The sequence below is a fragment of the Cannabis sativa genome, chromosome 4 (genome assembly GCF_029168945.1).
Source record: "Cannabis sativa cultivar Pink pepper isolate KNU-18-1 chromosome 4, ASM2916894v1, whole genome shotgun sequence".
NCBI classification, from domain to species: domain Eukaryota; kingdom Viridiplantae; phylum Streptophyta; class Magnoliopsida; order Rosales; family Cannabaceae; genus Cannabis; species Cannabis sativa.
Window position 1 is genome coordinate 81,059,728 of NC_083604.1, and position 25,326 is coordinate 81,085,053.

The following is a 25,326-nucleotide window of genomic DNA, read 5'->3' on the forward strand; positions in this document are numbered from 1 at the left end:
TTTCAATTATTGTTTTACCTTTTTTTATCTTTAATCTCTGAAACTCTCCCAAATCAAAACCAGTGCTTCAATTTTTTGTTCTCTCTTCCATTTTTGTGGTTCTCCCAAGCTCATTCATATCCATGGCTACTCAAGGTCAAGTAATCACCTGCAAAGGTACTATTTTTACTACTAAAAACTGATGTGACTCCATTTTTGTGTTTTTCTTTGGTCGGAATCTGAAATGATTGTGGTGAAATTTTTGAAGCGGCGGTGGCCTGGGAACCCAATAAGCCCTTGGTGATCGAAGATGTTCAGGTGGCTCCGCCGCAAGCCGGAGAGGTTCGGATCAAGATTCTCTTCACTGCTCTTTGCCATACCGATGCTTATACTTGGGGCGGCAAGGTTTGGATTTTTCTTTACATTTCTGCTGCTTATTATAAATTAGTTTACTTATTTTTTGGGATTATTATATTGATGAACGCTTATATTGTATAATTCAAATTTTAATCATTTAATTATAGTGACACTGAGCTGATTAGTTTGGTAATGAATGAGTCTTCTTAACTATTACGAAGTGTTTACTGAGTCTGAAGAGTGAAGCCCCATTTGACAGATTATTTGTATCTTGTTCATATTAACCTTATTTATTTCCAATTGGGGTGCTATGGGAAATTGGCCAAACTAATAACATGAAAATGTTAAATGTGCAAAATAACCATTATGGTCACTGTATAATGGCTCTTTTTAACATGAAAATGTTGAATTAAGTCTCCATTATGGTCGCAAAGTGTAAATTTATAGTTGCAAAACGACGATAATAGTTGTTTTGTTGTCGCAAAGTGTAAATTTATAGTCGCAAAATGATGGTAATGGTCGTTATTTTTGGTAATTAAATTTTTTAGGAAGTTATTTTGCTAATACATTTCTTACAGCGCGTTTAGAAAGTCTCAGTGTAATTGAATTTGTGTGTAAATAGAGGTAATTACATAATTTGACATGTTTGTGTGACCATGTAATTACACTCTAACGGTGTAATTAGAGGTAATTGAGGGGTTCTAATTACACTCTAATTCTATTTGAAACATTGCTTACCAAAAATATTATTTTCTCGTGTAATTACTAACTATTTTGCCAAACAAGATATTAAGAATTTTTATGTAATTATCACCTCATATCCAAACACATCTTGTTTTTTAAAATGTGGTGTAAATACTAGACTGTGTAATTACTACCTTAGAAATTACACTACTTAGTAATTGTATAATTACTTTCAAACACACTCTTAATATGACTATTTTTGCACAACACTCTCTTGTAGCAAAATTTCATAAAAGCCCATGATGATCGGTTAGTACACATTTTGCTTTAATGTTATAATGTTAAATCATATGGTTTGCAGGATCCTGAAGGTCTCTTTCCATGTATTCTTGGGCATGAGGCTGCAGGGTATGTATAAACGTGGTTATTCGACGTTAGTGTTGATATTTTTTCCATTAATTTAGTTTGATGAGTGGAAAGAGTTTTGGTGAATTTGACACAGGATTGTGGAGAGTGTTGGTGAAGGTGTAACTGAAGTTCAGGCTGGAGACCATGTCATTCCTTGTTACCAGGCAGAATGCCGGGAATGCAAGTTCTGCAAATCAGGGAAGACAAATTTATGTGGCAAGGTTCGTGTTGCAACTGGAGCAGGAGTCATGATGAATGACCGCAAAAGTCGTTTCTCTATAAATGGAAAACCTATCTTTCATTTCATGGGAACCTCAACATTTAGTCAGTACACAGTTGTTCATGATGTTAGTGTTGCAAAGATTAATCCACAAGCTCCTTTAGATAAAGTGTGCCTTCTTGGATGTGGTGTTCCTACCGGTTAGACTTTCTTGTCCTTACTTTACTAACATGTTTGTGTTCTTGAACCGGATCAAAACCCTCTATGACCTTTGTATGAATGAAAGATCTTGATCTTGTTATGTATGTCTCTTTTTTTCAGGTCTTGGAGCTGTTTGGAACACTGCAAAAGTAGAGCCAGGTTCCATTGTTGCTATCTTTGGTCTTGGGACTGTCGGTCTTGCTGTAAGTTTTCTTGTTTGGCCTTTTTGGTCATTTCTTTCTGATGAATGCATATTATTTCAGTTACACTCAATTTGATCATAACTTGACAGGTTGCAGAGGGCGCAAAATCTGCTGGTGCTTCCCGAGTAATTGGCATAGATATCGACAGCAAGAAGTATGACACAGGTATAGCTAGAGGTCTTCCATAGCTCATGAGTTTGATGTAGAAAGTGAACAAAAGTAGATAGGGAAAAAAAACTTGGTATTTTGGATGATGATAGTTGTAGTGTTGATTGACTGATGTTTCGACTTATTTGCAGCGAAGCATTTTGGAGTTACAGAATTTGTGAATCCAAAGGACCATGATAAACCGATTCAACAGGTCCTTGTTGATCTCACAGATGGAGGTGTTGATTACAGCTTCGAATGCATTGGAAATGTCTCAGTGATGCGAGCTGCTTTGGAATGCTGCCACAAGGTGAGTGTTACCTGAACTTGGTGGCTCGATCGAATTATGCTCAAGTGGAGCTAACCTCACCTTCTATGCGTTTTTCAAAACTAACCCTTTCAGGGTTGGGGAACATCAGTTATTGTGGGTGTAGCAGCATCAGGGCAGGAAATATCAACTCGACCATTTCAGCTGGTGACTGGCCGTGTCTGGAAAGGAACAGCCTTTGGGGGTTTCAAGAGCCGAACTCAAGTACCTTGGCTAGTCGAAAAGTACTTGAAAAAGGTTATACACTTACGCAAAACATAGAAAACACCGGTTCATCTACACCATCAGTTCCTGATTAAAACGTTACTTATCATCCTTCCATTGCAGGAAATCAAGGTCGATGAGTACATTACTCACAACATGAAACTCGGGGAGATTAACGAGGCGTTTCATCTGATGCATGAAGGAGGATGCCTCAGGTGTGTGCTCTCACTGGATTGATCAAGTGTTTCGCAAGTCTCTCGAGGCACCAAGCTTTGTCTTTTACCTTTTTCTTTTCTCTTTATGATGATGAAGTTGAATAACTTGGGCTTACCTTATTTCCCTCTTTTGTGGTAAATCAATCAAGCTTAATAACATGGTAATTGGACATTGTGTTGTTATTTCCTTTTTTTCCTAATCTAAAATGAGAAGGGTTATTGGTGAGATAAGTTTTACTCTACTGGTCTTTATTTTAGTTCTAGATCTTGATCTTCACCAAGTGTTGGTGAGAGGAAGTAGATAAAAAACCCAAGAAGGTGAAGATCAAGTACTTTTAACTCTCTATCTCTTCTTGCTATTTTCTTGATATATTTTTTCTTCTTTATTATCTATCAGTTAAATTATATTTCAGAACCTTTCTCAAGGTCTTGTCCACTATTACTATTAGAGGGTTTTTTTTTTTAAGAAATATATATATATATATGGGTGGTATTAGCCATTTGAATGGGTAAAATTAGAAAATTTTGAGTTTTTATGTTTAATTTTTTTATCTAATTAAAAAAATCTCTCATTTTTATATCATATGTGTTGTGAGATTATTCTATCGGCAAATTTTTTTTTTTTAAAAAAAAATTAAAAAATACCGATCCAAAATAATTTAATATTTTTATGAATTTAAATTTTTTATAATCTTTTACAAAAATATGAATGGTTGTTTTGAGGTTGTTTTATAATATTAGGTATTGGTAACATATTTGCTTGACCTTGAAAAATTAAATCTAAGGTAGTTTTATTATATTTTTAAATATATAAAATTTAGATTTATATAAATTAGATTTATCTGCTTAATTTTATTACTATTTTTAAATAATTATATACTTTGATAAATAATAATATAAATAATTAAATTTAAATATTTTTGACAAAGATTATAGAAATTGAGCTATGATAGTTTCATAGTCTAGTTTATAACCTCTATAAAATAGGCTAGTTTATAATTTAAGAAAATATTTTTGGACTTCCTAAATTATACAATTAACTTTCGCTTTATATTAAATTACAAAATAAATAAATAAAAGATGGCTAAGTCGATAATTCGACAAAAATATTTTCTCTCTCATAGTGTTTTGCCTCTTCTTCCTGGTTCTCGTGCAACGTAGAAGGTCCCAACAGATGAGGTTCATGGTTGAATGGCGAGTGTTGGTGTTGGTTCACGCATCTTGGGGCTGGTTTTGTCGTCCCTGGTTTTTTAGGCGAGTGGTGGCCATTCTTGGTGGTTGGGTGTCTCTGGTGAGATGTCTATCGTTCTTGGCTGGGGGTAGCAGATAAAATCGATCTTTTAGGTCACGAGACAACGATGGTGGTGGGCTTTTGGCGGCTCTCTTCCTCTCATTTTTTGGGTTGGTGTTTTGTAAAGATCTTTTTTAGGCATGTGCTTCGGCTGTGATGTTGCTCTTCCTTACTTAGGATACTATTCAAGGGTCCTTGCTCTGGTGCGCAATGACTCGTAATGAGCTTTCCGAGTTTTATAGATGTAGAAGGGGATTGAAATTTATCCTTGTCCCATCACTTTCACCGTTCAGAACCATTATAGGAGGTCGAGCGTGGATGTTTCTCGTCGAAAGATGGAAGTGCTCTGGTGCCTGTGGTCCGCCAGTCTCAGGCTCACATTTTGCCTCGTATGCCTTAAGGAGATGGTTGTTGAAGTTGTTCTATCTTTATTGTTGTTCGTTTAATTTTTAGTTTGTTTGAGTTGTTTCGGTGTTGTGTACTTTTTTGGAGTGTTTGTCCCTGCTCTTGCGTGAGCCTTAAGCTTAATGCTCTTTTCGAATCGTTGGCGAATGCAATTTATCGGCTAGACTTCTAATGCTCTTGCTTTTGATCAACCTTGAATGAAACTTCCTTGTTAAAAATGGAAAACTTGCTAAATGAAACAACCACATATATACTATTATTTAGATCAATTTTAATTATGGTAATATTTTTTTTGAGAGACTTGTAGATTCTATTCCAATTTCTAAATCATTTTATTTTGATTTTAACATGCATGAGTACAAATTTTATCCAATTACTTTTGCATTTTATATGCCTAGGAATATGATGCTGTGTATTTTTAATTTATGTGGGACTTTACCTAATTATATATTTAATTATGAAATTGTAGATTTGTGAAAATGGTTGTTGTTTGTAATTGTATATTCAATTTTGTTTGTTTTAATTAAAAATAATTGGAAGAATGAATCTTTCTAATCTGATTATTTATTTAATTATTTTACAAATTTGTATCCGATTATATTTTAAAATACTACAAAGAATGTTTAGATATTCTCAGTCAAAATCAAAACACATAACTAATAAATAATAAATAAATAAAAAAAACAAAAACAAACAAGGAAAAGCATATTAATCCTAAATACGAGTAAGACAATCAGATTCAAAAATCTAATATTTCATAATTTATACTATTGTCATGTTGTAGTTCTTGTTCAATTTGAAGAAACAATTTGGTTTTGATTTTTTTAATAGTTGAAAAAAAAGGGAAAAAACTAATATGCTTCCTTTCAAGAAGCATAGATAGGCTAAAGGTAACCTTCTTATTTTAATTCTTTTACTGTGATTTTGATTGTTTGTTTCCCAAGAAACTAAGTAAGAAAATTCTAAAAGGAAATGGTTCAATTAGGGCAAAAGATCTAATAATGGATTACTACCACCACCATCACTATGATAATTTAATCAGTAAATTATCACACTATGATAATCTAATTAGTAAATTATTAGATGATATTCTAGTTTTGGTACTCAAGTTCTTATCTTTAAGAAACATGTTAGGTTTTAATTTGTGATATTATAAGTGTGTTTTCAAAGTATTTTTAATTAGTTTTAATTTTATTTTGTGCAATTTTATGCTTTAATTTATTAATGTTTTCAAGTTTAATAAAAAAGAGGAAGTGAACAAGTTGAAAGAAAAATGATGAATCAATTAAAGTTTTGTCGCTAGCAACAATCCATGGAATAATTTAAAGGATTCGGTGCGATCGGAACCCTTGAAGTTGAAGAAATAGAAAAAAATGAGTACTGTCATGGCAAAAAAATCCAATGTCAGGGCGCTAAAATACCAAAAATGGACAGCGAGGTCATGTTTCAAAGGTATCAAGGCGAGCCTCAACACTGGAATCTCATGTTAAGGCATTGGAGCGATCGTGTCATTCTGCCAAAAATTCTTCTTCAGAAGTCGTGCCATGGAGGGCCAACGTCACGACCCACTATGCTGAAGATTTAAAAGGTTGGTGTGTGGATTTTGTACATGGGCCGCGGCATGCATCCTTCAATGAAGATGAGTGGAAACATGATCTACAATTATAGAATTTTGACTTTATTAAAAGATCGAATGTCAATTCCCTTTATATGTTAATTCTGGAACTGAAAAATTGCACATAAATTTAGATTAGATCTAAATTATACTTTCACTAGTGAATTAATAATATTGATTAAAAAATGTAATTAGAAGGGTAAAATAGTAATTTTGACCAAAACTAATTAGGAACCAATACTAAGAGGGCTAACTGCAGTAAAAATTAATAAATATAATTCTATAATTATTAAGAGTTCAATTCTATATTTATAGTGGAGTAATAATGAAATTAATAAATAAGATTATTTGTTTTATAAAATTTAATAAAGAGTAATTTGCGGCATAAATATCTAAGTTTAACTCCCAGTTACAAATAAATACTTAAGTTTAATTTTTGGCAACAATAATACTTAAGTTATATTTCTGGAACTCTGCAGGTACCTAATTGATAAATATTAAGTAAATTACCACGTGTCAATCCCTAATTGGTCCAAGTCATGAGTTTTAAATTTTTTTTAAAAAAATAATTTATATGTATCAATAAGAAAATTACACGTAGATAATGATTTGACATTTAATGTTCAGGTACCTATAAAGTTCTAGAAATATAACTTAGGTATTATTACCGCTAAAAATTAAACTTGAGTATTTGTTATTTTTCGTTTTCTTATATAGATGTTGAAATACAATGATAATCATAAATATATTTTTATCCCAAATTTAATTAAGTACCACAAAAAGAACACTAAAAAGTTAATTTACTACATATTAAAATTTAGAAAGAAAAAAAATTCTACTATAATAGTCAAAATAGTAGTGTTGCTTGTAATCACAAATTTGTCAAATTATTATATTTTAAAATAAATAATAAAAAAAAAAAGAAAACATATTAATCCTAAATACGAGTAAGACAATCAAATTAATTTTCTTTCTTAAAAAAAAAGAGACAACAAAAAATCTTAATACTTTGTAATACATTACACTCTCTTGTTCTACATCTGATTCAATCTCACTCATATGTTTATCAATTTCAAGAAACAATTTTGATTTTGATTTTCTTAATAATTAAAAAAAAAAAAAAAAAAAAAAAAAAACTAATATGCTTCCTCACAAGAAGCGTATGCAAATAAAGGTAAATCTTTTTATTATAATTTTTTTTTTTACTTTGAATTTGATTGTTTGTTTCCCAAGAAAACTAAGTAAGAAAATTCTAAAAGGAAATGGTTCAATTAGGGCAAAATATCAACAATGGATCATCATCATCATCATCATCACGAAGATCTAATCAGTAAATTACCTGATGATATTCTGGTTTTGGTACTCAATTTCTTATCTTTAAGAGACTCAACAAGAACAAGCTTACTTTCTCGGCGATGGAAGAATCTCTGGACCCTAATTTCAGGAACATTGGAATTCGATGCGAGCAAGACAATGGAGGATATGAGATGGTTAAGGAAAGAGCGAAGCTTCGAGAGACCAAGGTATGCGAATTGGGTCAATCGAGTTATGGGAAAGCATAGGTCTTTGAAGCTCGAGGAATTGAAAATTTGTTTCGATCTTGATAATAGTTACTGTTTGGATATTAACAAATGGGTCGAATTTGCTGCTGTAAAAGAGGTAAAGAAGCTTGATTTAGGGTTTCCAGGTCGATGGGGAGGAATGTTGAGAAACCCTTATTGTTTGCATATTTCAGTTTTGTGCAATAAAATTTGGGGAAAACTTAGAAGTGATGCTTTTTGTTCATTGACTGATCTGAATCTGAGTTTTGTTGATGTCAATGATGATGTTGTTGAGTATTTCTTGGATAAATGTCACAATCTTGTGAATTTATGTATCAAGGGTTCTAATTCTTTGATCAAAGTTGAAGTTTCTGAATGTGAAGGTTTCAATTTGAAGAGCTTAAAGATTTTAGAGTGTCCACTCATAAAAGTTGTTAAGATCTCAACACCAAATCTTGTTTCATTTGGGTATGATGGACCATTGATTGATATGCCATTCAATAAAGTTCCAAATCTATCTGAGGTGTATTTTGGAGGAAATAATACTATTTCCTTGGCTAATCGATCTAAAGAGCTTTTCGGGTATTTTTCTATGTTGAAGATACTCAAGTTGGACATGTCTAGTTCGGTTAGTATTTGAAAGAAATGAAAGAAACTCCTTTACCTTAAAAACAACTACTTTTGTACTTTCACTTATTTCTCATATGTTGTTGTGTTCTTCTTTAATGTTAATTAGGTCTATAACTTCAATCATGTGGCCAGAGCTTTTGATACTCAAGTTCCTGAATTAAGTAATCTTGAGCAATTGGAACTGTCTATAATGGCTTACTGTGATCAATGTATCATTTGGCCTTGTTTGATGATAAAGGCTGCTCCTCTCTTGCATAGGTTTTCAATGAAGGTTAGTTACTACCATGTCCTTCCTTGTTGCTTAAGCAAACTCATGAACAACTAAAAGCTTATGCTTTTCTCTTAAAAAAATGTAGACATTTCAATCATTTTAAGGTTTGACAATGGTTCTTAACATCATAACATATTATATTTGTTCTGTCTTATAATAGTCCATAAGTTCGACCCCGTTTGGCTTTGTTCTATAAGTTCTTTTTTAGCTTTTAGGATTACTAAAGTCGTGTTTGGATCTAGCTTCACCCGAAATAACTTCAAAAGAACTTTTCTTTAGTTATCCAAACAGAAGAAATAAGCCAAAACTAAGGAGGCGTTTGGTTGGGAGGAATGAAAATATAGGAATAGGAATGGGAATGGGAATGAGAATAGGAATGGAATGGAATAAAATTTAAAATGGATAAAAAAAATTGATAAAAAAATAATTAAATTTTTTTTCTTGTTACATTGGAATGGTCATTCCTTCCATTTTAAAATGGAATAGCCATTCCACTAAAATGGTGGAAAGAGCATTCCATTGGAATGCCATTCCAATACTTTAAAATGCAACCAAACAAAGGAATGGAATGAAAATTATTTCCTTTCCATTCCATTCTATTTTATTACCTCCAACCAAACGCCACCTAAAAGTAGAAGCTTACCTAAACGGGATTCTGTTTTCCATGACTGATCGTAATCTTGTGACAGATGATGTTCAAGTGTACAGATCAAGACTTATATGATAGAGATGATCAGGTAATAAAGAAAACATTTTTAAGTATATGCTTCTACTGTCTGAGCTTAACAATTATGATGTTAATTTAATTTGTTATACATGTGATAGTTGTTGTTAAATGAAGATCAGATAAGAAAATTAAGAGAAGCAGTGTTGTTTACTCATCAAAGTGTTAAGGAGGTGGAGTTGTATGGTTTTTCTGACCATAGAAATATACATATGGCTGAGCTTTGGCTAAGGTTGGTTGATATTGCAGTGTCACTTGAAAAGGTTACTATTGATGTTAGACATCCATGTTTGAAGGAAAGTCCATGGCTAAATGTCAAAACACAGGAGTTAGACAAAGCCAGAGAGAGAGTTAGGTTATTTGTTCAAAAACATTCCAAACCCATTGATATCCTTGTACTGTAGATTTAGAAATCTGGTTTCTTTTGTATGTAATCTTAAAGAGTAATTTGTAAGCGGTATAAACCCAATGTTTATTTTTAGCGGCATAAGTATCCAATAGTTGTAAAACTATAATTTTCTTTTATTTTCGTCAGTACAGACTCCGTTTTGAATTTATTAAAAAATATTTAGAAGTAATTGATACTTCATATTTCTGCTTAGACTCAATGATCTAGAATTTAGCCTTTATATGGGTCATGTTTAAGACAATTACAAAGTCTGTACTGATAAAATTAGAGAAAAATTACATTTTTACAAACATTGAGTACTTGTGTCGTTAAAAATAGACATTGAGTTTATGTCACTTACTTTAGGTACTTATGTCGCTATTTACTATTTTTATATACTTAATCCTCTAATGTTTTTTTTTTTTTTTGTGGCAATAGTACTCCATTAATTTCACTTCTGTGTTCAAATTTGAGGTATTTGTTCAACTGTTATATGTCAAATGAGATCGCTATTGTGTACATGACGCCTAATTTGGGTGGCAGTAGGACTCTCTTAATTTTACTTCTGTTGTTACGGGAGTATTGCCATAGTAAATTTGGTAGCCCTAGTTGACATTTAAGGTAAAATTTAACTTACGCTCAAATTTGTAAATAGAAATATAAAGTTAAAGTATTGTCACTAAAAAAAAAGAACAGGGGTTAAGTGTATAAAATTTGAAACATGAAGGGATTTGATCGCAAAATACTCGATCATACAAAAAAAAAAAATGTGCATGTTCCATCAAGCAAGAGCTCTTCTTTTAGGGGGTTAGTAGTAGTTTTGACCTTTCATTGCTTTTTGGTGGCAATAGGAATATGAGATCTTTAGTGTTCACTATTGTAACATCAATTTTTGTTTTCACATAGGTTTTAACAATGATAAGGTAGTAAAATGAAATCTACCTCAGATAAATTAGTATAATATGTGTTTTTGTTATCATGTGTTCTTCGATAATGATCATTGGATAAATTCCAATTGTAATGTGAAGAATCAATATAGCATAGAATTTGAGTTTAAATTGATTGGATATTTGTTTTTTTTAATTAATTGGATATTTATAATCCAATTATAATTGGATATTTATTTTTTTTAATTAAATTGATTTGGTATAATTAGATTGAATTAGATAATGCTCACTATAAATAAATGTGCTATATAAAATTTAATTAATAAACAAATTAAAATATCCCTAACTGTATAAAGATTATATTTCACTTATAAATAACAATATCTCTAGCAAAAATATTTTTTATAATTCAAAAATCATGTAATTATCTTTTATATATATTTTTTTTCTTGCAATGATTATCTTTTATATATTAAAAATTCATAATTTGGTCATTAAAATATTCCTAACTAATTTTAATCATTTTTTAACTAATTTATTTTTTTATCATAATCACGTGTATTTTTTTTCTCAATTTGCTTAATCTATATTAATTTATAATTTTTTCTCAAAAAAATTTGAATAAATAAATAAATAAAAATAAAATATCTCTAACTGTATAAAGATTATATTTCACGTATAAAATCACAATATCTCTAGCAAAAATATTTTTTATAATTCAAAAATCATGTAATTATTTTTTTTTTCTTTTGCAATTATTATCTTTTATATATTAAAAATTCATAGTTTGGTCATTATCCAAATATTTCAATTCATAATATTTCTTTTTCTTTTCAAAGTTCAATTTAAGTAATTTATTAAATAGAATCAAATTCTTATTATACTAGAAAAAAAAAATGAAAAGGGAAACTAATGATTTTCCCCCCGCAAAATTAGTCAATATTAATTACAAATATATAAAATATCTACAAATAAATAAGGGAAACCAAACAGAAATTATTTATACCAATTTAAATTTAATTTATGCCTACACGTCTTTTATATAATACTAATCAAATTACTTAGATTAGCAAACCTATAAAATAAAAATAAACATCCAAGAACACATAGTGAAGAGATTAAATCATCAATTGGTGATATTTTAAGCAACCATGGCTGATGAACCCAATCTTTGTGTTAAAGGGTGTGGATTTTATGGAAGAGCGGAGAATCGAAACATGTGTTCTAAGTGCTACAATGAGTTTCTTAAGAATGAAATAATTTCTAAATCTATATCTGAAATTCACAGTGACGAGAATGATGATGCGATTAGTGAGTCTCTTTGTGATCAATTAAAGGATTTGAAAATTACGACAAATCGATGCAAGGATTGCAATAAGAAAGTTGGATTAACGGGATTTTCATGTCGTTGTGGCAATGTTTATTGTAGTCGTCATCGTTTGCCCGAACAACATGCTTGTACTTATGATTTTAAGGGCGCTGCTCGGAAAAACCTCAAATTGCCTCTTATTTGTGGTGAAAAATTGGAGAAGATACTTTAATTTTAAGCATTAATTTTTTTTGTACCCAACTATATTATTAGTATTTTAATGAAAATTTTATCTAGATTTTATCAAATAAAGAGCAAAAAGTGATATCTATTTTATAGAATTTTCTAAAAACATATGGCAAAATTAATAGGCTGTGATTTTCACAGCCGGTTTTGTCTTGGTGGGTGTTAAGTTACTTTGTTGATTAATATGGCAAAATTATTATTTTTTTCTTCACAAAAATCTTTAAATGATTAATGAGCCTTGGTTTTATAGCTTTAAAATGAAAAGTTAAGAATAGTATGATATGGTTGGAGCAAATTTTTTACTCCAACTAGTTGAAATTTGTTATACAAAATGCTCTGTTCTTCCTCTTAAAATCTATGGTTAGAATTGGGGTGTTGGCGGAGCGAGTAGTGCGGATTGTAACGTTTTTTTCAAATTAAATCGTATATGTGGCTTTTGTAATTTCTTAAACCGCACAGCGAGATCTTAAAACTACAAAAATGCAGTGTAGTGTACTGCAATTTGAGCGGTTTACACTATCATTATTATCAACCATTATATAAAAATTCAAAAATTAATCTAATAAATTTTTTAAATACAAAAATAAATTTGATCACTATATCTTAGACCAAATTAATCATAACTTTTAATATGTATTAAATTTGACACACTTTTTCTTGTAAAGAAATTTGACACACTTTTCAGAACCACCATTCTTAATTTTGTTTGTAAGTAGGCTCAAAATATATCAATACACTACTGGCATGTTTACTAATAAGTAATGGGAATGAATAGTAAGGTAATCATTCCCTTACATTTGTTTACTTACATTATTAAAATTAGGAAAGGGAGAACTTGATTAAATAAAGGAGAAAAGAAAGGGAGAACTTCCCCCACCAATTTTATAAGGAATGTCATTAAGGGTAATGGATTCTAATTATTTTTATTTTATTTTTTAATATTAAATATATAATGACAATTTTGTCCTTTAAAATATGTCTTACAAAATAACTACCATATAATATAGTTTAACTCAAAAGGGCAATTTAGTCAATTTAAGCATTCCGATTACGTTTCCTAATAAAGTAAACAAGATAAATCACTACCATTCCATTTCTAAAAAAATTTAGTAAACAACATATTACAAATATTGATTCCGATTATTTTTATTTATTCCGTTACATTTCTTCTTTAATTTATTCCGATTCTGAATACTGTATAGTAAACGTGCCATACATTTTTAGCACTTCATTAAATATGATGTAATACTTTATAACAAACTTGTATACAATAATACTTTTCCTATATTCTCAAACTTACTTGAACTGCTCATACAAACCAACTACACATATAGAAAGTAATAATCAAATCAACAAAAACCTAAACTTTTTACCATGTAAATACTAGAGTTTAAATAATAGTATAGGGTCTTGAAGATTTTGACACAAGACAACATAAAAGCAAAATTCAATAATTTCCTAATCTTTGACACTAAACCAAAGCAAACTATGTATGTAGTTAACGAAAATCCGTGCTAGAAGGGTTTCCCGTCACAAAAAAGCAGGCAGCGAACGAGCCTATCCTTCTCGAGCCTACTAAAATAGTGTAAGCTCACCAAGCCTAGTCGATCCTACTCATGATGGAAGAGTCCATAAACCGGCTTTGAACTTTCTATAGAAATCGGTTGATTTTTTAGAGACGACATAGAAGACTGCAGCATCAGCAACCAAGGAATTCATCAGAAAAATCGATAACATCAATTCCCTTAAAAGCTTTGATGTAAAATGAGAACATGTTAAACACACCTGGGATTCCTTGAATGATGAAGTTAGGCTCTTTCAGTACATTGTGAAGTGTTCTTCTTTCATTTACTTTGATCCATTTTGAGGAGCCTAATCGAAATATAACTTTCTAAGATTAGATGGGACACTAGAGAGAAATGTTGCAAATAAAGAAAGGGAATGAAATACTGTCTACCTGCAGAGATACCGAGATTTGCATCCTCAGCAGCGTCCTTGTCATCATCACCGATGTCTTCCACATTAGAAGCTGGAGTACCCTCAAGGAGATACTGAAGAATTTTTTTCTTTGGTAGGCAAACTCCTGAAGCAGCCTGTTAAAGCAAGGTAGAAGAGTTTGAAATGAGGCATAAAAAGGATGCAAACTTACATTACAAGGATATCGAGTCGAAGCCAAAGGATTGAGATGATTTCCTATATGAATTCCAGAAACTTAACACTTGAAAACTTTAGTGTCTATTGCCTAGGCACTTCAAATCCTCATGTAAGATAACAACCATGTACTTATGATTTAGGCAACAATAACAAGATAGGAAAAGAGTCCAATAAGAGCCTAAAGGCCATGAAATTTTTGTTCATGGTGAAGATCACTTCTAAAGAATGTCAGAATGTTTTCAAAAACCATAACACTCAACCAAAATGAAAAAAGAAGAGACAATATCTTACCTCATAGTATAATTCGATAGCTTCGCGAGTGTAATTGTTCTCTGTATCCCATGGCAAAGGTGGAGCACTTTCTGAAAACATGTTTGAAAGCTAAGGACTCCAAATAAAGTTAAACATAATGAAGCAATACATTAGCATTAATCAACAGAATTCATAACAACCATGAATTAGTCCCTTAAAGCTCTCTAAATTAAAAGGATATCATGTCGAGATGAACTGTAAACATGTCTGTCTCACAGAAATCCTCAATAAAATCACTTGACATAACCTCGGCATAAAGAAGAAGAACAGGCCAATGAACCATCTTATTCTTATCCATTAATGGCTTTCTTAGTCCAATAAGGTCTCTGAACATTGGTTTCCCAATCTTATAACCTCTAGATTCAATAGCTGAAAGAAGGTCCTACATGATTGAGCAAAGACTAATACATGAGTGGTAACAATTAAATGAAATCCCATATCAGACATTGCTAAACAAATGAAAATAATGAAGGAGACCTTAGCTTCTCCAACAGCTTTGGAAACTTGAGCCTGGCGTTGTTCTTGTTCAAACTTCAGAGAATTAATCTGCCTCAAAAGTTTCTTCAGTTCTTGGTTATCCGGGTCATGTTTAAGTCCATTCTCACAATGGGATTTGGCCTCAGATAACAAGTTCAATGACAAAGACGCTTTCGCAGCTCGATACAATGCCTAGTTCAACAGTTATTGAAATTTCTTCAAACATGTTAATTATTAAAAAAATTATAGAATGTTTCTACAGTGCACCTCACAAATAAGTGCATCATACACCCCTTCATGTTTTTGATATTCGAATAGTTATAATTTGAATTTATGATGATTTATATTGTAGTTATTTAAGACAATCAGCAAAAATTTTGAGAGATTCCGAGTAATTTTCAATACATAAAGTTTCAAACAGTTATTTCACATAAAAGAGTTTTAAACTACACTGTCATATACAAAAATTAACATTAAAACTATTTAGATATCTAAAAGTGCAAATAATTATATATCAAATACAGAGCAAAGCAAGAACACAAAAGGGTACCTTGACATTAGTAGGAGAGAGCTTAATTGCATCCTCAGCATCAGTAATAGCACGTCTGTAATTACCAAGCAAAATATTGACATGTGCTCTATTGGAAAGGATAATAGAGGTCTCAGAATCACCTAAAGCTTTCTGATTAATAGCTCTAGTGTAACAATCAACAGCCTCTGAATAATGTTTTTTCCCCATTTTCACAAACTCATTACCCTTTTCCTGTGAATCCCAATCAAGAATTTTTCAACTTTTCAATACCCAGAATAAAACCCATATCTAATTCAGTTCCAAAAAGAGAGAAAACAAGAAAAAGACAGTACCTTTAGCTCAATGGCAGATGATTCCTTAAGTGCGGCTATGGCATCAAGGTCAGCTTTTTCGGTTTCAGTAAGGGGTTCTGAACCAGGTTCCATCCATAGAGCCATTCTGGGCACAATACAATAAAGATAATTTCAGAAGTTGAGGATGATTTTTGGAGAAGCAACAATGGAGGAGTAGATTCACTCTTCTCTAACTCCAATATCACTCTCTAACCATAACACTTTTTTAATACCTACTTAATTAATTAATTCATTTTAGTAAAATCCCAAAAATAGTTATTCTTTTTTTTTTTTTTTTTGTTAAATAAATAAATAAATAATAAAGGAATTATTTCACAAATACCCAAAAACAATATAAATAATTACAAAAAAATAGTTTCACGAACTTTAAAATATTTTTACGATTTTTAATTTTATTTACATAGAATACGATATTTTTATGTTGTACTCTTATTAATTTGTTGTTGATTTTTTGTTATCTGTATGTTATTTTTTATTATTGTTTTGATATTTTCATGTTAGTTTTTTATAATTTTTTTGTTATTTTCATGTTGTTTTTATGAAAAATTGTAAAAATATATTAAAAAAAAATTATTTAAATATAAAAATGTAATTTTTTTACAAAAATAGTGCCTTATGTAATTATCCCAATAATATTGAAAAATTCTATGATAGCCATGTTTTTGGTATTTAGGAGAATTTTTTAATATAATGTTTCTTCCATAGTTGTGCACAGTGAAAATTAAATAGTTTTGCTATGTGGGGGTTTAATTATCACAAAAAATATTTAGGTCTACTTTAAATAAAACTTATTTTATAATTTTGTACTGTAATTATTAAATTAAAAGTGGTTGTGTATATTATAATTATTTAAGATATCTTATATCTTTAAAAAAAAATATTATTTTTTCGTTAGTAATTTAAATTTAAATTTATAAGAAAATATGATTGAATTTAATAAATTTAAATATGATATAAGTTTAAATTTAAAATAAATTATATACATTTTTTAAAAAGTATAATTAAATTAAACTAGATTTACATTTTTTATTATCATTTTCTTAATTCTTTATTTATTATCATTATTCCTATTTAAATTAATAATTTTTATCCCTTTTAAGTAAAAGAATATAATATTTGTTATACTATAGATTGGAATTTTTAAAAACTTATAATGATCATCTATATATGTGATATGCTTATATTTACATGCAATTATGTTAATTAATTACCATAATTTTTTAACAGCATATATAGATATTTTCACCCTTAATTGTACCAATAAATATTGTTATAAAAAAATGTACCAATAAATAATTATAAAATTTACTTATTAAAATTAACATATAACTCTAATTACATTTATAATTAATTATATATTATTTTATACAATATGTATATTTATTAATATATTCTATTTTTCATTCTTGAATTATTAAATATTTGATAAAGGGTTTATGCAAAATACTTTTAGATTATTTTTTTATTATTTAACAATTAATTTTCTTTACTTTTTATTAATATTTGTTGTTATTAGTTCAATATTTAATACGAACATGACCATATAGTAAATAAAAACAATAAGAAAACCAAAGAGACAAAATGTTTGGAGGAGTTGAAAATATTGATATGTGGCTCCATCGGTATTGATATTATAATAAACTTTAAATATTTTTATTTTAAGAATTAATTAACTACAAAAACAAATTAAATTAAATTATCAAATAACGAAAAAGTTGCATATATATATATGATAATTTTTTTTACATAGTTATTGATTTTTTAATTTTAACTTATAATTCTTCTGAGATTTTTAGAAACTTAATCAAAACAATGAACGATTAAAGCTAAAGGAAGAATTATAAGAAAATAAACAAACAATAGTTAACGTGGTTTGAGTGATAATGAGTCTTAGTACACGAGTCAATAATATTAAACATTGTAATAATGGAGTTTTTACAACTTTTCTCTCAAAACTATCCTATTTAAATTTTGAGTCTCAGAACCCTTTACATTATGGTAAGACTCTTTTTATAGGCTGTCATGCATTATGAATCGAACAAATTCGAACCTGATTAGGGTTTTTATGTGTAAAATAGCCCACTAATGAAGAAAATACAAGATATAGACTTAATAATAGGTGCATCAAGTCTTGTAGGTGAGACCCGACCCTTAAAATTGTAGTCGATCATGGTACTGTTGATCGTGACAGGAGGGACATGAGTCGTAGTTTGGCACATGGAGAAAGGTTGTGTCATAGTAGAAGTGTAATCCCAAGGAAGAATGCACATTTTTGCGAGTTGAATTAGTAGAGTGACACATATATTTTCTTGAATGATATACTTTCTTTTTCTTTCATAAAAATGTTTTAGTATGTAACACGAGAACTTCTAAAAAAATCACATATCCTAGTACTACTATCGCAGCCTGAAATTAGGTTCATTAGTGTTGCCCAATTTTGATAAAGAGCAACCAATTATGATATAAGAGATTCTCAATAAATTGGTATTTAAGAAACCTTAAATTGTGATCCATGAAAATATCAAGAAAACAATATATATTCTTCCTTTTTTTTCGGTTACAACTATTGCTTTAGTTATATGTGATCTTTCCCATTTTTCGTAGAGGTGTTATGTTATTCATTAAATATAGAAAAAATTATCACCAACTTAATTACAAAGTATGTATAACAATCTCAAAATATATATAATTAAGAAAGACTAAGGGTGCGTTTGAAAAGGCACGATGTAATTGGATTTGTGTGTAATTGAAGGTAATTATACAATTTGGTATGTTTGTCTGATCATGTAATTACACTATAACTGTGTAATTGGAAGTAATTGAGATTGAGGGGTTCTAATTACACTCTCCAACTCTCATGGCCCCCCATGAGAATTGAATGTAATTACACCGTATAATTACTAAAAACTTTCCATATTAAACATTAGCTACTAAAAAATATTATTTTTCCATGTAATTACTAACTATTTTGCCAAACAAGATATTAGGAAAAATTCATATATAATTACCACCTCATATCCAAACAGACCTTGCATTTTAAAATATAGAGTAATTACTAAACTGTGTAATTACCACCCTAGCAATTACCCTACTTAGTAATTACAGAGTTACTTCCAAACACACCCTAAATATTATTTTTCCTAATTTAAATCAATAGGATCTCAATGATATTTGGCATCATGAGGAAAAAGGTGGAAATGAAAATTTAAGAGAAATCATATAAAAAAAAACAATCAACAACTAAGAACCTTTGAGATAAAACTAAGCAAGATTTGCTAATAATAATAATAATAATCTCAGAATGTGGGATTTAATAAGATGAAAAGGATCAAGGAGTTAAAATTAACCACCCTCTAATCCTTAAAAATAATCCCACTTTTGACAATAAGCAGTACTATCTACTCTCTCTCTATATATATAATATATATAATATAAGATAATCCTATATACTGACAAGACAACACTAAGCTCTCCTCCAGCTTTCAATGGGGAAGCTTATTTTTTGCCTATCACAAAAGTTAACAAAAAGCATCAATTTTTATTTACAATGACCATAATAATGGAAGAAAAACTCCATTTTTATCTGTTCAAGAAGCATCCAAACTCCAGAGAGTAAAAGGGTCAGTCCGGTCGGGCTGATTATGTGTGGGCAAGACCGTTCCATGCGGTTCAAAATCAAAGAAAAGCATACCTGGATCAATTGGAGCAGGCTCGGGAGAGATGACATCTAATGAAGGTGCCATAGAACCATCTGCAACCACAGGACCATTTCGGTCTTCAAAAATCCAGTCATCAAACCTAAGATCAGTGTTTCTAATACTAAACTGAGAATTAGAGTCCTTAACAGATGGGGCGAAAAAGGAGTCTGCTGCATTCGGATGTTGAGTATTTTCCACTGGAGGCTGTTGGTTGCTTTGGTTGGTATCATTCAACCATTTTGGCAAACTACAATCTACAGAACTAACATCTTTCGCACCTATGAATTCAATGTCCTCATCAAGAACGAATTTTTGAGTTTCATCTCCACGCGGGTTAAGGATAGTTTGGTCGTTATTCTGAAATTGATTCGAGTGTTGATGAAACATATTCTGACTATCGATATTCGATGGAGGAATATGTTGTTGATTATAAGTTTGGGGCTCAGAAGTTGGAGTATTTAATGCTGCACAAACAAAGTTCGGATCATAGGAGTTTTGACGCGAGAGGGAGTTAATCTCATTTAACATGATCGTGCTCAAGTCCGCCAAGTTTGCCAATGCTGGTGCTGGAGTGTGGATCCTAGGATATTGAGTGGCACCACTAGTTCGACTCCTGGTGTTTGATGAAGGATACAAAGTTTGATTCCTAGGGAAAGTGACCCCAACATTTCCTTGTCTTTTAAACATAGCATGAGTAGAGCTCAAAGGGCCCTTTCGGATTGTATGACTAGCACCAAGCATCGGTCCACCTCGTACCATGCGTGGTCCTCCTGGTACCATGTACGGTTGAAATCTGTTTTTGGACGAAAGCATTCCTGATTGTTGGCTCCTACCACGGCTTATAATAGTAGGGAGAGCAAAATTAGTTGAGGAGCAACCTTGGACGGTAGAAGGCCTGGAGACAAAATCATTTGGTCTCGAGCAAGGTGACAATTGAATAATGGGTGGTGAAACATGGTTATGTTTAGGCACACACACCGATAATGGACTAGCGGAAATTTTCGAGGGTGGTAATGAAGATATTTTCCCCGATTTAAAGTTTTTCCTCTGAATTTTCCATAAATCCTCTTTGTCGGTGGCATGACAATGGCCAATACTTGTAGTGCTAGTTGCCCAATGCACACAGGGTGCAGGTAAGTCACAGACATAACAATGGCACTGCATATATTAAAGGACGAAATTAAAAGCAGTCGAAAGATAACTATACAACAGTTCCGACTATAACATTGTCGATGTTATCTTACCAGACTGCAGTGTTTCTCATGTGGGGTGGTATTAAAAGGAAAGCTAATACAAACATGTCGAGAATGTGGAAAGTCTCGGCAAGCAACCTGCATACAAAATACCATTAAAGTTACGAAGCTACCCTTTAAAATTTACGATATGGTAAAACCAATTCAACAAAGCCTAATTCCTCAAAGAACAGAAAATTTAACTATCTTCTAAACTCAGCAACATACTTCAAAGTACAACATTAAGAACAACACATATAACCAGGTAACCTGTTTCATGAGAAATAAAATGGAAAAAGTAGATACATTTTCTAAGGTTTTTGATGAAAAAACTTCAGATACACACCCCAATTCAGGTTATAACTTAACTGCCACCCATAACATGTTTTACATTTCAAATTCTTAACATTAGTTTGAGTTCACTATCCAACCAACCCCGGAACAGATCATGACAAAACTGAGATTTTTCACACCATGTAGCTGTGATCACTGGCCAGAGACCAGATCTTTACCCACTAACTAAACACAAAATTCAAAACCTGCAACATCTGTCATGAGGTTAGACGAAACCGTAAAACAGTTATCTTTCTATTCTATACCATTGATAATCTACCTTCTCAACTGACAATTCATCCAAATTCAAGCATGTCATAATATAACAACCCGACACTGTAAATGAATCCATAGCTAATAACTCAATTTCATTCATACTATCCCAAACAAATGCAGGTCCTGGTTATTTTATCCCAAAATTTTCCTCTATACCAAAATCACAACTTCAATAAACCAAAAGAGAGAGAGAGAGAGAGAGAGAGAGAGAGAGAGAGAGAGAACATCCAACCCAACAAAAATCTCTTACTGAATATTAAGTTAACAGAATCTTACCATGAGACCATCTAACTTTTCAAATGACAATTCATCCAAATTCAAGCATCTCGTCTAAAACCTAGTCTGTAAATTAATCCATGGCTTGGACATTGCCCATAGTAGAATTATTCAATTTTCATTCAAACAAATTCAGGTCTTAACTATCCCAAAATTATCCTCGGACCAAAATAACAACTTGAATAAGTTCACACCCAACAAAAATCTCTTACTCAAAATTAAGTTTACAGAGTCTTACCATGACACAATCTAACTTTACAAATGACAATTCATCTAAATTCAAGCATCTCATATAAAACCCTAGTATGTAAATGACTCCATGGCTGGGCCATAGTAGAATAATTCAATTATCATTCAAAGTATCTCAAACAAATGCAGGACCTAGTTATCCCAAAATTTTCCTCAGACCAAAATAACAACTTCAATAAACCAAAAAATAAAAGAGAAATAAGAAAACCCAACAAAAGTCTCCTACTGAAAAAGAAGTAACATTATCTAACCATGAAACAATCCAACTTTCCAAGTGATATTTCATCAAAATTCAAGCATATATAGAAACCTAGACTGTAAATGAGATTATCCCAAAATTCAAAGTATCCCAAACAAATGCTGGACTCTTAATTATCCCAAAATTATCCTCAGACCAAAATAACAACTTCAATAAGTTCACACCCAACAAAAATCTCTTACTGAAAATTAAGTTAAACATTAAATCTTACCGGACCCTTCTCTCCAACTATGCACAACTCGTCCGAGTCACTCACTGCATCATCATTACCAACCAGAGTCTTCTTATCTGGGTCACCATCCAAAACTACACAATCCTCGTCCGCATCTCTAACCGTAGGTTTAGAAGACTTTGACCTAGACTTAGGCTTGGTCTCACCAACCACAACAACATCATCTGAATCATTATCCGATCCCTTATCTCCAGCTTCAAGATACTCCGCTAACCAATCAAAGTCATCACCTTTCGTCTCTGTCAAAGTAAATTCTTCCTCATCGGAGCTTATATCGAATACCACAGCATCTCGCTCCATTTTTCCATATAAAAATCTTTACCCAAAAAAGAAAATTGGAAAGCTAGGGTTCCTAATTAACAAAAACCTAGAATTCCCACAAAATAAAAACTGGTATAATAAACAAAAATCATGAAAATAAAATGGGTACAAACATTGAACGATGAATATTAATTGGAAAATTTACATAATTCAAAAGAGGAATTTTCTGAGTACCAAAAATGTTCATAAAGCTCGGTTTTTTATGACTCATTTTGGCAACAGGCGAAATTCACAAGCATGGCATCATCAATCGAAGCTCAATTTTGGTAGCAGCTTTTAATTTTTGTTTGACATGAAAATGACAACAAAGGAGAAAAAAATTGAGAGAGAGAGAGAGTGACAGAGATGAGGGAAAGAGGAGAGAAGAGAGATAGAGAGTTTTTCAGTGAGAAGAAGAGAATAATAAACTTAATTGAAAATACAAAAAAGAAAATTAGGGTTTTTTGTTTTTTCTTTTTTTTACTTTTGTTGCAAACACCCTTATTTTATTATTTTTATTTTATATAAAAATATTTGTTTTAAATTTACAATTAATATTTTTTATTTTTATATAAAATAAATGTGTTTTAAATATTATAAGTATAATATAAAATGTATAAAATATTATTAGAAAATATTCAAAAATTATTAAAATTAACACAAAAAAGTCAAAAAATATTAAAACTGAATTTAATTAGCGTTACTTTTTTACACTTTAAAATAGTTATTTTTGCATTTTTACGGAATTCTATGTAGAAACTCCTATTGCAACTAGCGCTGCAACCTAAATTGCAACAAAAAATCGTATAAAAATCCCTATTGCAACTAGCGCTGCAACCACTTTAGAAACTCAAACCGTAAATTTAAAAGAAAAAAAAATGTTAGAAGAACAATATTTAGAGTAATTCCCCATTTAATTATTACTTTTCTATTATTAATATTGAGGTATTTATATAATTTCTTAAGGTACAAATGTAATAACCAATAAAAAATCAAGGTTTGTAAATTTTATCTAATTTGGTATAATTGAATATGGTATAGACTATAGACTCATGTGAGATGTTCCTTGTCCCATTTTTCAAAAAATGCTAATATCCAATGTGTTATATTAGTAGTTGGAGAATTAAGTATGGTATTTTATAAAATTTAATTTAATAATTTTTTTGAAAGGTGGGAATTTTTTTTTTCTCAAATTCGACGATTCCTGCATATACAATGGCTTGTTTTCGTTTTTTGGTTGCAACTTGCCATACTTTGTAATCCATCATGGCAAATATTTGGTTTCATGAGAAAAATCGTGCTAAGACCCATTGGTAAAATTGGCAAAAGCTTTGCAAGTCAAAAAGGGAAGGGGGTCCTTGATTCCGATCCTTAATTCACTTTAACCAAGTTTTGCTTGGCAAGCAAGCTTGTCGTATCTTAAATCATCCAAACTCCATTGTGGCAAAAAAATTTGTTGCCAGATATCACCCAAATATGTCTTTTTTAAATTGCTCTCTTGGTCACTCCCTCTTTTGTTTGTCGTAGCATTTGTTGGAAAAAATAGTTGCTACAAAGCTCTTATCTCAAAAATTGACAACGGACATAACACTTCTCCTACACACGATTTTTGGGTCCTATGCCATAGTCGCGTCACCCCACACAACCCATTCCAAATCGTGTAGCCTCTTTCATCTTGGATAACATGACCTGGGATACTAGTCGCCTTAACCAGTGTTACCCTCTCCGTATTGTTCAAAACATTCTCACCATTCTCCTCCCCGTCTTTTCCACTGAGGATAGCCTTATTTGGAGACTCGCAAAATCTAGAACATATTCGGTCAAAACTAGATACTATACCACCTTAGTTTCTCGACCATTTCCCCATTTGACATTCCCTCATCCTCCTCCCCTTCCAAATGGTGGAAATACCTCTGGCACCTTAACATACTTTCCAAATTAAAACATTTTGCGTACAGAGCTTCCACCTCAACCTTACCGACAAACAAGAATTTTGCTCATAGGAAGATTATCCATTCCTCCGTGTGTTCCCATTGTGGTCATGCCACTGAATCTGTTACTCATGCCCTGTTCTTTTGCAAGAGAGTACAAAAAATTTGGAAGGTACAATTTTTTACCTTTATATTTTTTTCAAATATTGTTTCTTTCCATTATATTGTTTATATTATTTATATTAATTTAAGCAAAGAAGAAGTATAATTCTTTCTTTGTGTTGCTTGGTTATTTGGCACAATAAGAACAAGAAAATTAAGAACCATTCTCTGGATCAGACTCATGCCATATTGGATTTAGCAGGAAACTTCTTGGTGGAATATAAATCTCCAGTAGCTGCTCACAAGGTCCCCCTTATTGGTGCAAGTCCTTCTGTTGTTACTACCTGGATCCCTTGC

General features: G+C 31.0%; 5 protein-coding genes and 1 long non-coding RNA gene across 7 annotated transcripts; 3 read left to right on the forward strand and 3 right to left on the reverse strand.

Moving 5' to 3' along the window:
* LOC115712915 (alcohol dehydrogenase class-3) lies at nt 1–3,177 on the forward strand. Its single transcript, XM_030641334.2, has 9 exons — nt 1–156; nt 248–384; nt 1,382–1,428; nt 1,523–1,848; nt 1,970–2,052; nt 2,142–2,217; nt 2,352–2,509; nt 2,603–2,764; nt 2,855–3,177. The coding sequence occupies exons 1-9, from the start codon at nt 123–125 to the stop codon at nt 2,966–2,968; spliced, it is 1,137 nt and encodes a 378-aa protein (XP_030497194.2). The 5' UTR covers nt 1–122; the 3' UTR covers nt 2,969–3,177.
* Nucleotides 3,178–7,201: 4,024 nt separating this feature from the next.
* LOC115715176 (putative F-box protein At3g29830) lies at nt 7,202–10,024 on the forward strand. Of its 2 annotated transcripts, none has more exons than XM_030644007.2 (5): nt 7,202–7,431; nt 7,533–8,426; nt 8,535–8,699; nt 9,389–9,436; nt 9,525–10,024. In XM_030644007.2, exons 1-5 carry the CDS (start codon nt 7,399–7,401, stop codon nt 9,825–9,827), a joined length of 1,443 nt encoding a protein of 480 aa, XP_030499867.2. In that variant the 5' UTR covers nt 7,202–7,398; the 3' UTR covers nt 9,828–10,024. The 2 variants fall into 2 exon arrangements, with proteins under 2 accessions (XP_030499867.2, XP_060970669.1); XM_061114686.1 differs by having other exon boundaries at nt 7,226–7,431; nt 7,517–8,426.
* LOC133037415 (uncharacterized) lies at nt 7,505–9,531 on the reverse strand. Its single transcript, XR_009687530.1, has 2 exons — nt 9,325–9,531; nt 7,505–9,006 (listed from the first exon to the last, which is right to left on the reverse strand). It is a non-coding gene; the product is annotated as an uncharacterized LOC133037415 (long non-coding RNA).
* Nucleotides 10,025–11,702: 1,678 nt separating the features above from the next.
* Nucleotides 11,703–12,558, forward strand: LOC115713876 (zinc finger A20 and AN1 domain-containing stress-associated protein 1-like). The gene has a single exon (XM_030642356.2). The coding sequence runs from the start codon at nt 11,850–11,852 to the stop codon at nt 12,237–12,239; it is 390 nt and encodes a 129-aa protein (XP_030498216.2). The 5' UTR covers nt 11,703–11,849; the 3' UTR covers nt 12,240–12,558.
* Nucleotides 12,559–13,470: 912 nt separating this feature from the next.
* On the reverse strand, nt 13,471–16,295 carry LOC115715186 (uncharacterized). Its single transcript, XM_061114685.1, has 8 exons — nt 16,061–16,295; nt 15,747–15,959; nt 15,197–15,388; nt 14,899–15,101; nt 14,699–14,777; nt 14,211–14,346; nt 14,039–14,125; nt 13,471–13,944 (listed from the first exon to the last, which is right to left on the reverse strand). The coding sequence occupies exons 1-8, from the start codon at nt 16,163–16,165 to the stop codon at nt 13,868–13,870; spliced, it is 1,092 nt and encodes a 363-aa protein (XP_060970668.1). The 5' UTR covers nt 16,166–16,295; the 3' UTR covers nt 13,471–13,867.
* A 3,042-nt stretch (nt 16,296–19,337) lies between these two features.
* Nucleotides 19,338–23,330, reverse strand: LOC115712904 (uncharacterized). Its single transcript, XM_030641317.2, has 3 exons — nt 22,616–23,330; nt 21,024–21,110; nt 19,338–20,937 (listed from the first exon to the last, which is right to left on the reverse strand). Exons 1-3 carry the CDS (start codon nt 22,934–22,936, stop codon nt 19,669–19,671), a joined length of 1,677 nt encoding a protein of 558 aa, XP_030497177.2. The 5' UTR covers nt 22,937–23,330; the 3' UTR covers nt 19,338–19,668.
* Nucleotides 23,331–25,326: the final 1,996 nt, after the last annotated feature.